The following is a 12505-nucleotide window of genomic DNA, read 5'->3' as shown; positions in this document are numbered from 1 at the left end:
TAAAGATTCATGTTAACAGATTTTCAATTGATTGGCTTTTTTGTATTTTAGAATTTTATACACTTCAAAGCTGTCTTTTGGGAAGAAGTCTGTTTTGATTTTTTACGTCTCACCTTTTTCAAGCAATAAATCTGATTTCTTGCAACAACTGGTACGTATATGGGAAGACCTGGTGAAACCTAAGGTGTTCATGAATTACATCTAATTCACCTGTCAGCTAAACATGTTTAAACTTCAATTGAACAACCCACTATCAACGTCAGCTGATACCTAATAGCAAATACTTCATCTCTGGGTTGCACAGCACTTCTCACTATTTTAGTAACAGCACTGTCTCCCATCTCCCCTGGGCCAATAAAGGTTGAGATCACGAGTTTTCTTCTGAATATTTGTATTTCATAATCTTATACATTCATTCATGCCCGTTTATAGTCTTGAACGCTGTTGATCCTTCCCTCTATCATCTCACTTAACCTTCTCTGCCATCACAGAGGTTACTGATCCCCACCACACAGAGTCTGACTTCTGGGCCTGCATTTGGAACCTCTATGCGTTTCTGCCTCCATAGTTATTTTCTTTGTTTATGCAAGAAAATAAAATAAAAATAAATGGAAAAAAAACAGGCTGAAATGTTGACTCTGCATTACCAGCACAAAAGGAATTGTGTCCATGTTTTCTAATGGAAAATAGCTTAGCATTCTGAATGTGTTACCACTCCAAAACCACCATTAGAAAAGAACTCCAGGACCTGGCATGTAGTAAGTGCTTGGTGTGAATAAATGGGTGGCTGAGTAATCAACCAAAGTGAATTGCAAGTGACAGGAATGGATTTGAGAAAAGTGGAGACTTCAACGTGGCCATCAGACAAGGTGTGGACTTGCCAGGGCCTGTGCGTGCTTGTTGTGGGGAAACAGTAAAACCAGTTGCCTAGTTTTAAAGGGGGTATGTTATGTAAGGGCGCCAGCAGCCTCTGCTGATTACACTCTCCAAAAATCTGGAGAGGAAGCTGATGAATCCAACCCAAGAGCTGGGCTCAACTTTCCCCTCTCTTAAGCACCTCAGTTTACCCATCTATATAGTGGGGATCTTGCTATTTTAATTTCCTTCTGTGGCGATCCCAAGAATACTGGGTATAGTAAGTGCTTTATATAAAACAAAAAGCGCTGGAACAAGGTGCGGGAGGCAGCAATTCTGACACGGTGTATCCAAGGTAAACCCTCCAGGGGAGCACTTCTTAAACTTAAACGTGCATTGGAGTTTCCTGGGGATCTTGGTAAAATGCAGATTCTAATTCCTGCATCTGCCGTGGGATGATGATATTCAGTGATGGTGACAAGCTCTTTGGGGATGCTGATGCTGCCGGTCCGCGGACATTTTGAGTAGCAAGAGTCTAGAAGGGCCAACTCTGTGTCTGGGGGAGACTCGTGCAGGGAAGTAGGAGAAATGGGGAGACTGGGAGAAAGAATGGACGAAGGGAACGCGCTAAGAAGGAGAGGGCGGGCGAGAAGAGGATGCTCGGAAGAAGGGGGAGGCTCCGGGCCCCAGCGAGGATGCGCAGACCACGGCCTGGAGGCAGAGGGCGCCGACGGCTCCGCGGCTGCGCGGGCTGCGAGCAGGGGGCGGGCGGGCGCGTGCTGGCGGCGGCGGCGGCGAAGGCGGCGAAGTCCCGGCTCCGTGCCCGCCGCGCCCCCGCTGCGGCCCGAGCGGCCTGGCTGTGGGGTCTGTGCGCAGCGATGGCGCGGCCGCCCGGGCAGAGCCCGAGGGCCTGGGAGCCGCTGCTCTTGCTGCTGCTGGCGGGTCCCGCCGCCTGCGTTGCCAGTCCGGCGGATGACGGCGCGGGCCCGGGGGGCCGAGGACCCCGGGGCCGCGCGCGGGGGGACACAGGTACCGACGAGGCGGTGCCGCGCCACGACTCCTCCTACGGCACCTTCGCCGGGGAGTTCTATGACCTGCGCTACCTGTCCGAGGAGGGTGAGGCTGCGGGAGCATGAGAGGCTGCGGGAGGGGACACCCGGGGTGGCGGACGGGGGTGGTGGCAGGAGCGGGGGCGGGGGTGAGGAACTGGTTAAGATGCCAACGCAAGCTGTTCTTGTATAGTCGAGGCCGGGACGGAGAGCGCACGGCGCAGACCCCCAGCCGCCTACAGAAGGGGCCTTGAGAGCTGTCAGCGCATCCACCCGCTGCCTGCTTTACAGATGGGGAGACTGAGGCCGGGAGAGAGATAGCCAAGGGCCCTCCCAGTTTTCAGCATCTGGCTTCCACCCTTTCTGTTAAGGGATTGGGGTAGGGTGTGTTGGGGGAGGAGGCTGCCATCTGGCCTGGGGTGTGTGAGATCAGAGCAGCTGGTGGGTAGCAGAAATCCCGACTTAAAGAGAGGTTTTGCCTTATTTCCCCTCTGTCCGTATTGACCTAGATTTGCAATGGCAAGCACCCCAGTCTCTTAGTGCCCTGTTTGTGCTGACTGCCCTGCCATCAGAGCTGGGTCACATCTCCTTGTCTACTTCCATCCCACTTCTTTTATGTTATTATGCATATTATGGTCCCTAGGGTGAGTCACCATTGTTGGGGCCTGTTGGGCCCAGAGACTGAGGGTTTGTCAGCCATAGACCACCCTGTAGAGCTGCTTCAGTGAATCCAAAAGCCAAGCTCATTGTGCTCAAAAGGAATGGAAATTGGCCTCTTTTTTCCTGCAGTTTGGAAAGTAGTGATTTTCCTTTATTTCTGCTAAGAAGAATATCCAAAAAAAAGTTGAAATGTTGGGTGTCCTAGCCACTAATAGGATGCTAGGAATATCTGTTACACAGGACTAGGTCTAGCTACCTTTAACGAACAAACATTCATAGCTTAAATAAGATAGAAGTTTCTCTGTCATGTAAAGAAACCTAGAAGGAGTCCAGAATTGGTCATCAGAGACATTGGATCCCGGTCTTCTGCTTCTTCACAATTCTTAGCTTGTAACTTCATGGTCCAAAATGGCTGCTTGATCTCCATCTATTACATTTATTTTCCAGACAGTAGGAAAGAGAAAAATAGGACGAAGAAGTCACTGACTATAAGGAGATTACCCAGAAGCCCCATACAACAATTCTACTTACACTCCATTAGCCACAACTTAGTCAGGTGGTCACTCATGTGTGTAAAGGAAGCTAGGAAATGTAGCCTTTTAGCTGGCAAGTAATATGCCCGATTAAAAATTGGAATTATTAAGGAAGATGGAGAGAATGGATTTGGGGGAAATATGTTAGTTGGGTAGAGGCTTAACTGCTGAAACAGAGACATCAACATACATACAGTGGTTTAAATAAGACAGTTTATTTTTGTGTTATGTGAGTCTGGTTGGTCTGGGCTGGTGGGACAGCTGTGTTCCCCAAGGTCATTCCGGGATCTAGGTTTCTTCCATCTCGTTGCTCTACCATCCCCTAAGGCTTTATCCTTATCTGTGTGAAAGTTGAGTTGTTGCACGTGCTTGTTCAACCTTGAGGGAAGGAGATAGAAGGGATGTTTGGGACAAACAATTTCCTTTTAGGCTGGTTGCACAGATCACAGTTTACTTTTTTTTGGGGGGGGGCAAGAACATAATTATATGACCTAGCTGCAAGGGAAGCTGGGAAATGTAGTCTTCTAGCTGGGCAGCCATTTGGCCAGGGAGAAGGGGGGGTTGGGGTAGGAGGACAACAAACAGAAGTAGAATCTGTCACTCTGAAAAAGAATAAATATTTCAAAGTCCATCTGCTTCTGAAAGCATCTAATACATATTTATTCTGTTCATAATCAGCCTAGCTAGCACATTGCCAGGTGACTCAGACATGGCATGTGAGAGCTTGTATTCTCATTGGGCACATGGACCTAACAAGTGAAACAAGGTCAGATGTTATAGGTGAGTTTGTACCGTGTTCCCCAAAATTAAGACCTAGCCGGACAATCAGCTCTAATGTGTCTTTTGGAGCAAAAATTAATATAAGACCCTGTCTTATTTTAATTCAATATAAGACCAGGTTAATTGTATAATCTAGACAGTTTTATGAACATGGGCATCAGGTGAGCTGCAGCCATAGGAAAGCTTTATAGAATTAGCCAGAAAGTGTGAAAGACTTTGGTGAGACAGAGGGGGATGCATTTAGGTGAGGTGACCGCACAGGGCAGCAGGTCATGCCATGTGTGTACAAATTCCTAGTTTGTCTGCTTGCCCCTCTCACCCATTCTGCACATACAACTGGAAGCTCGGCTTTAACCCTCAAATATCTGTGATGGTTCCAACCTTCTCCCTGGAGGAAGCTTCAACCCCTTCATCTGGAATTTTCTCTCTGGCCCGACTTCCTTTTACAGCCATCTCTCACTCCTCCCCGTCTCTCACCCTGAGCTTTCACTGTCTATTCTTCTGTTCTTCTCTCTGACCGGCTCACTTATCTTCATATACCCATTCTACAACTATTTGGTGGGTGCTGGTGGGATGTTTGTGGGGTGAGCCTTTCAAGGGAAGTGCCCTAGATTACTCTGGGCCTAGGCTTTAGCTTTGTGGGTCTTAAATAAAGACTTTCCCAAGATCCTTAGAAATAATCAGTGGCCGGCCTGGTGGCTCAGGTGGTGGGAGCACCGTGCTCCTAATGTGGAGCTCGCTGGTTCGATTCCCACATGGGCCAATGAGCTGCGCCCTCTACAGCTAAGATTGTGAACAACAGCTCTCCCTGGAGCTGGGTAGCCGTGAGCAGCCAGAGGTTGGCGTAAGCTGCTGTAAGTGGCTAGCAGCCAGTGTTTGTGGCCGGCAGCTGATGAGAACTGCCGTGAGCTGCTGTGAGCAGCCGACCAACGACTGGAGACCGACCAACTGCCTCAGCCGGGAGGGAGCGCAAGGCTCATAATACCAGCATGGGCCAGGGAGCTGTGTCCTACACAACCAGATTGAGAAACAACGGCTTGAACCAGAGTGGGGTAGTCTTCTAGCTGGGAAGCCATGTGGCCAGGGAGAAGGGCGCATTGGGGTGGGACGACAACAGAAGGGGGGAGGCGGAAGAAAGGGGGGGGAATCAGTGACACTGCCCTCAAAGGGTACTGCCAGAGAGGGAAAAGCAGAACAGGAAATGTCCCTGAAGGGTCCCAGCCAGAAGGTGAAGGAAAGAGGATGTCAGGAAGCAGTGTCCCGAGCCATGGTGAGGCCCAATAGCACAAAGACTCAAAATAGCTGGTGGATGCAGGAAACGAGAAGTAGTGGGTGGCTTTTCTGGGGATGAACTCAGTGGGGAAGGAAGGAGGGAGACCGATTGATTTTTGTAGGATGTGGCAAGTGAAGAGGTAGAAATAGTACCTTTAAACTATTCTATCAGTACAAATGGGATGGTCTTTTTCTAGTGATGGGGTTACTTGTTTCCTCTATGCAGGGCACCCTCTTCTCAGGGTCAAAGTAGCCAGGAAACTGAGTTTTTAATGAAAAGATAGTTTAGCAATATGAAATTAGAAAAAGGGAATTAGAATAATGAGGGTGGGGATGGAGAATTCACTGAAACTGCAGGAGAGCCCACTGACCAGTATGCACCCTATCCAGCGACCATTTCCCCAGTGTCAAGATTGCCCGCAACCTCCAAAGCCAGAGGCTGCACGCTGGCTGATATGGTATCTCTAATTATCCCCTAATGTGTTCATTCTTTAGTTTAAATTATGTTGTAGTTTAACAATGCTAGTTTTGAGAATTCTTAAGGGTTCCCGCTGTCTTAGCCTATACAACTCATCCTTATGGGCCCAATTCAAATGCCATCTCTTAGGGAGCCTTCCCTGATTCTCCCCTCCCATCGCCTACCACTAGCAAGGATATCCTCGCACAGCACACCAGCCCTGCCGTGACCCTTTTTGCTCTCTGCAGTTAGGAGTTTGAATAGGGTCTTAGTGCTTGAACCCAGCCATTCATATCTCTTTCTCTTGAGGTTCTCCACTAGAATCTGTATAGTATTCAGGACAGCAGCAGAATGGAGAACAGATCACCACGTGATTGTGGGCAAGTAGCCTATTCTGAGGCTTCTCTGAAAAAAACCAAACTGGGTGTTGGCTGAGGGTTAAGTCCCCAAGTGAAGCCTCCTGCTCTCTTCTCCCTGCTGCAAAGATCTGCAGGCCAGGTCTGAGGAGCAGACCCTGAGTCTTACCACACGGAGGGTGGTAGCTGGCTTGCCCTTGGAGCCATATGCTGCCTGGTTGCTTATCTTTAAAGCACAGTGATTGGACCACTTGTGAAATGTGGCCCAGTCAAGAGTTTCCGACCATTGAGTTCTGACCACAATTTTTCTGATCTTGGGAAAGAGCTATTAAGGCAGTCAAGAGAAGACAGAGCTTGGGAGAAAAGGGCAGAGTTTCCTTCATCTGCTTATATTCTTCTCATGTGGACCATATATTGCATGTGGATAAACATTTGGGATACACATGTTTTGGCGCTTTTCCCCTTATGGTGCATAGACATTCGTTGTCTGAGAATAAAAGACCACACACACATGCCCTTTTTAAAAATTTATAGTAGCTCCTCATTTGTGCTTTGGTTTGAACAAAGACAATATCACCTTGTTCAGTGAAAAAGAAAAAGTAGAAATAGTGTATATATACGGTTTATAGGCAGGAGATAGCTTATGATCTCTGAATCTTGCTGAAACTTGGGATAGGAAAATAAAACTGAAACAAATCACCAAAAAAGGTAAATAATTTTAAAAAATAATGTACATAGTTAGATCTACATGTAATTTATCTTTGTATCCCCCATGAACCTAGCCCAATAATAACACTAACGGGAGCTGTTAATAAGTGCCTACTGTGTGACAGGCACTGTTCTAAGTACCTTATCCATAATAACTTTCATCTTGATAGCAACACTCTGACTTAGATACTACTATTATCTCCACATTAGAATTAAGGAAACTGACCCACCGAAAGTTTAAGTAGCTCAAGTCAACACAGCTAGAAAGTAGAGAACTACGTGGATTTGATGACTTTATGGGTAAGGTGTGCAAGGTGTCCGTTTGGCCTGGAATGGAGAGCCCCTTTGACATGACATGTACTAGGGAATGCAGTGGGACGAGCAGAATGGGGTATTTTATGGGTGAGCTTGAGAAGAGCGATTTGGAATTGGTAGGGCAGGCAGTTGGGAGCTGCCGATTCCTAAGTGGTGGAGTGCCACAGCGAAAGCTTTGCCAAACAGGCTCCGTGTGAGAGAGAGAGAGAGAGAGTGTGTGTGTGTGTGTGTAGCTTTCTATTTTACGAAGTCCCATGACATTTCTACTTCATTATATGATTGATAAGCAGAAACAATGATTCAGGAAGACCAGAAAGAGAAAGAGGCTGATGCAGTAGCTCTCAGAGATTTGAACAGATAACTTCTGGTTAAAACATCAAGGAAGCAAGTACTAAATTAATACCTGAGGGCTGGGATCCAAGCAGTTAATTAGAGACTATAAATAGCAAACCAGAAGCCATTAACCACCCCGTGGAGTATGGCAAAACAGGCTCAAGGGATTGCAAAGAAGGAACAGATAGTGCCCTGAATTAGACAAGAATGGAAAGCACCAAACCATACTGAGAACCTGAAAAAAAAATAACCAAGAAAATAAGTACCTTTCAAATTACAAGAATATCTGAAGGGAGAAAAAAAATGACTTTAATTGTTTCCCAAAACAGAACAGTTATTAGAAGGGTTTATAGGGCACATATGAGAATCAAGAAAGAGAAGGTACAAAGAAATTTTTTTTTGCCCTAAGCCAATATTATTTGGTCTCAATCCAAGTTTTTAATTTTAGAAACAAAGATTTTAAAAAATAGCACCAAAAATGGAGCGAGAAGGGAAAGGAACAGCTAAAACAAACAAACAAACAAAAAACACCAAAACCCTGAAACTGAACAAAAAAACCCAAATCAGTAAAGAAAATGGGTGAGTGGACAAAGTTAAGGGGGAAGGAAAGCTGGCCATGTCTGGGTGGTCTAACCGATATATCTCACAGCTATGGAGACAAGTAAGTATAGGAGAGAGAGAACGGGGGAGGCTAGTAAAGGTCTTTAAAACGTTGTGACAAGATGAGATTCTGCCTTAGAAAGATGGCATATGGTGGAAGAAGTAGAAGGGAGGTGGGGGGACCTGACAGGAGATGGTACAATAGCCAACAGACAGGCTCAGGTTTCTAAGGTGGGAAGAAAAGGAATGATGACTGAGTAAATGTGCCAGGTGGAGAAATCTAGGACTGTGGTTTCAGGGTTGGGAGACTGGGGGTGGGTAGAGGGGTTCTTGACTGCTATGGAAATGTAAGTAAGCGCAAGGACACTTGGGAGGTGGAGGAGCTCAGTGTTGGACCTGGGAAATTGGTTTCCTGGTGGAATATCCCGGTGGAAACCCCTGGAGGCAGTTGATTGTTAGACTAAAATGCTGATATAAGAAAAGAAGAAATCCCCAAAATTATGAAGTCAGAGAAAGAATAATTAAAAGAAAGTAGAAGGAAAAAACAATAAAAGAATAAAATATAGCAAAATTTAATGACATAGGAACCAAGTGATTCTTCAGAAATATAAATAAAGTGGATAAGTGTATTAGTCAGGTTATTCAGAGAAACAGAACCAATGTGTGTGTGTGTGTGTGTGTGTGTGTGTGTGTATGTATAAGTGTGTAAGAACTATGCTACAACATGGATGAACCTCAGAATCCTTTTGCTAAGTGAAAGAAAAAGTCACAAAAGACCACGTTGTATGTACATGAAATGTCCAGAAAAGGTAAATATTAAGACAAAGATTAGTGGTTGCCTAGGGCTGGGAGTGGTGGGGAGGGGAGATGAGAGTGCTGGGTAATAGCTAAAGGTTATAGGATTTCTTTTAGGGGAGATAAAAATGTTCTAAAATTGATTATGATGATGGTTGCACAACCATGTGAATACTTGTATTCTAAAAACACTTAAAATGGGTGAATTCTAAGGTACGTGAATTATATCTTAATAAAGCAGGTGCTAAATATTAAACCAGTAAATGTCTTCCATACCACTTCCTTGCTCTACTTAACCCAGCTCTGAATTCAGTTGTCATGCATCTAGTTGACAGAATCAAAATCATCCAGAACTCAGGAGCCAAGGTGGTAGGTACGCTAGCCTCTAACACCATGGGCAGGCACACTAGGGAGAGGCTGAGACAGAGGCAAAGGGAGCCAATCCAGCACTCCTGCCAACTTTCCCCTTCTTTAGTTCATTTGCATCCTCACCTTTCCCCCCCTGGTTAGTGTTGGCCAGAAAAGTATGTATCTTAGACTTTTTATCAGAGTCAGCTTTTGGTTTAGGTAATCATTCTATTTTGTGTGTCTGTTTTCCATGTCATTGATTCATATCCAGATTTGCATTACTTCCTTCTTTTTTTGTTTCCATTGTGAGTTGAATGCTTAAATCCTTTGTTTTCTTTCGTATTTTCTGGTAAGTGTATTCAAAGCTATTAATTTCCCTCCACGCTCTGTTTTAGGTCCATACAGAACATTTTGACATGCAATGCTTTGATGATCATTATAAGTGTATCTTAATTTTCCTTATGATTTTCTCTTTAATGTATGGATTATTTAATGTTGGCTGGTATTTTTCTTCATTTCCAGCCACAGGTAATTTTCCAACCTATACTTTTGTTAATTTCAAGTTTTATTACACTGTCGTCAGAAAGCATTTGTGTGATGTAGAGTCTGTAATTGACTGACTTCCTTTTATTCCGGTATATGGTCGATTTCAGTGGGTCTTCCTTGTAGCCTCAAAAAGAAAATGATTCGGTATTTGTGGGTTCTGTATATCTGACTGAACTTATTATTTGTATAATTCAAATCGTCTGTCTTAGTTTTAAAGTTTGATTTTTTTCAATTCCAAGAATGGTACGTCGAATTACAAATGTTGATTCATCTATTTCTCTACATATTCCCATCAGTTACTGCTTTATGTATTTGGAAGCTATATTGTTTTGGGTATATTTATCCTGATTTATTGTTTCTTTTATCAGTATATAACATTATTTACCCCTTATGTTTTGTCTTGAATTATATTTTGTCTGATGTTACTATGTTTTAAGTTTTCTTATGGTTTTTCTTTTTCTGGAATATCATTTTCCATTCCTTCAAAAATTTTGTATAGTACTTATACATTTATTAGGTCCATGAATCTTCTGTAATTTTACTTTCTTAGACCATCCTTGTTTGGTTTTGTAACAAGGTTATTTATTCTCATAAAATGAGTTGGAAACTATTCTCTCTTTTTTGGTCCTCTGAAATGTGTTTAAGGTTGGCATTAGCTGTCCCTTAAATGTTTGATAGAGCTGTCTGATCTGGGCGCCTTCTTGGTTGAAAGTTTTTTTTTACCTGACTCAATTTCTTTGATGGGTTATTCAGGATTTCTTATTCTTCAGTCAGTCTTTGGTCGTATTTTTCTAGGAATTTTTCCCTTTAAATTTCTAAGTTAATTGGCATAAGTTGTTCATTGTATTCTTATTAGCTTGCTTTTTTTAAAAAAAAAAAACTTATATTTTTTATTAAGCTGTAATTCACATTTTAAAAATTCACCATTTGGAAATATACAACTCAGTGGTTTTAATATCTTCTCAAGGTTGTACAACCATCACCACCATCTAATTCCAGACATTTCCATCATTCTAAAAGGTAACCTTGTCCCCATTAGCAGTCACTCCCAATCCCCCCTTATACCTAGTCCCAGGCAACCACTAATCTACGTTCTGCCTCGATGAATTTGCATATTCTGGACTTTTCATATAAGTGGACTCCAACAATACGTGGCCCTTTTGTGTCTGGTTTCTTTCACTTAGCATGTTTTCAAGGTTCGTTCATGTTATAGCATGTATCAGTACTTCATCCCTTTTTATGGATGAATAATATTCTACTGGATAGACATAGCATATGTGTTTATCCATTCATCAATAGATAGACATTTGGGTTATTTCTTGTTTGGGGCTATTATGAATAATGTTACCATGAATATCCATGTACAAGATTTTGTGTGAATGTATGTTTTTATCTTTTTGATATTAACATTTACATAGAAAACTGAAAAGAACCAACAATCAAATATAACCAAGGCACTGCAGTAAGGTTTTCATAAAGAAGATCAGCATACGTGAACCAAAAGCTCTCTTCTTCTCTAGCAATAATAAGCTAGAACATGTAAAAGAAAACAAGCGATTGCTTAAAATAGCAACAAAAGTCTATAGTATCTAGATTTTACCTTACAAAGAATGCACTAGTCCTGTGTGGAAAAAAAAAATTAAACTATTAAGAGATAGAAAAGATATGAATAAATGGAGAGCTATCCCATGATCTTGGAAGGAGTGACTTGGTATTGTAAAGATGTCAGTTCTCCCCTGGTTTACCTATACATTTAATTCAATTTCAGTGCAGCAGAATTTTTGGAGAGAACTTGACAAATTGATTTCTATACACTACATAGAAGAATTAAGTTCCACGAATTGCTAAGATAGTTTCACCTTGCTAGATATTAAGAAAGGTTACAAAGCCTAGTAATTAAAATAGTGTGCTCCTGGATCAGGAACAGTCAAATAAAATAAAATGAAACAAAACCGAAACAAAATCTAGAAATAGACCTAAGTTTATATGAGAACTAATAAGTTATTGAGGTGTCATCGGAAATCACCAGGGAAATAATGAATCATTTAGTAAGTGGTGTTGAGAAAAATTCATTCAATGCAGGGAGAAAAACGAACGATTTCTTACCTCACACCATATAAAAAGTAAATTCCAAATGGGTTAGATTTAAATGTGAAATGCAGTACTATCAAGTTAATAAATAAACATGTAGAGGAATAGCTTCATGCCCTTTGAGTGGAGATTGATCTTTTAGACAATGCTTTAAAAAACCACGAACCAAAAGAAGAAATATTATTTCCTTGACTATATCACATTTAAAGATTTTGGTCCAAGGAAGAATATCACAGAAAACAGTAAGATTGATGGCAGGCTGGGGGAAAAGCAATTGCAACATTGGAAACCAACAGTGAATTTATATCTGGAATACACAAAAACTCCCATGAAAAAGACCAAAAACCAAGTAGTAAAAAGAGCAAAGAATCTGGATATACTTACACACATCACAGAAAAGGAAACCTAAGTGGTTAGTTAATACAGAAATGAAGAGAGATGTTTACCCGCACTAGTACTTAGGGAAACATAAATTAAAATAATGAGAATGTCAGATGATAACAAGTACAGGGAAAGGTGTGGGACGACAGCTGCTGTTGGGATTGTAAACTGCTGATGGGGCTGTAAACTGGTGCCGTTGTTCTGAATACTAATATCAGTGAGCTTTTTGGAATTAAAGATGTGACCCAGCTGTTGCTTTCTGGGGTTTATTCAAACAAAAACCTCTTGCATATGTCTTCAGGAAACATGTAGTATAAGGATGTTTATCACTTCGTTATTTGAGAAAGCAAACATTGCAGGCACTTTAAGTTCCAAACCTGGGAGGATATTATAGAAGATGTTATATGCCCATCGTGGAGTACTATT

At 42.6% G+C, this 12505-nt stretch overlaps 1 protein-coding gene across 1 annotated transcript in view; it reads left to right on the top strand.

Moving 5' to 3' along the window:
• The first annotated feature begins 1579 nt into the window (after nt 1-1579).
• FRRS1L (ferric chelate reductase 1 like) overlaps nt 1580-12505 on the top strand; it is a 31030-nt gene continuing 20104 nt past the window's right edge. The window contains exon 1 of the mRNA XM_074330800.1: nt 1580-1971. Coding sequence (XP_074186901.1) covers nt 1734-1971 — 238 coding nt within the window. The 5' untranslated portion in view covers nt 1580-1733. The remainder of the gene's footprint in view (nt 1972-12505) is intronic.

The sequence above is a fragment of the Rhinolophus sinicus genome, linkage group LG04, assembly GCF_036562045.2.
Source record: "Rhinolophus sinicus isolate RSC01 linkage group LG04, ASM3656204v1, whole genome shotgun sequence".
Lineage (NCBI taxonomy): Eukaryota > Metazoa > Chordata > Mammalia > Chiroptera > Rhinolophidae > Rhinolophus > Rhinolophus sinicus.
The sequence above is the reverse complement of the archived record's forward strand: the minus strand, read 5'-3'. Positions and strand labels throughout refer to the sequence as shown.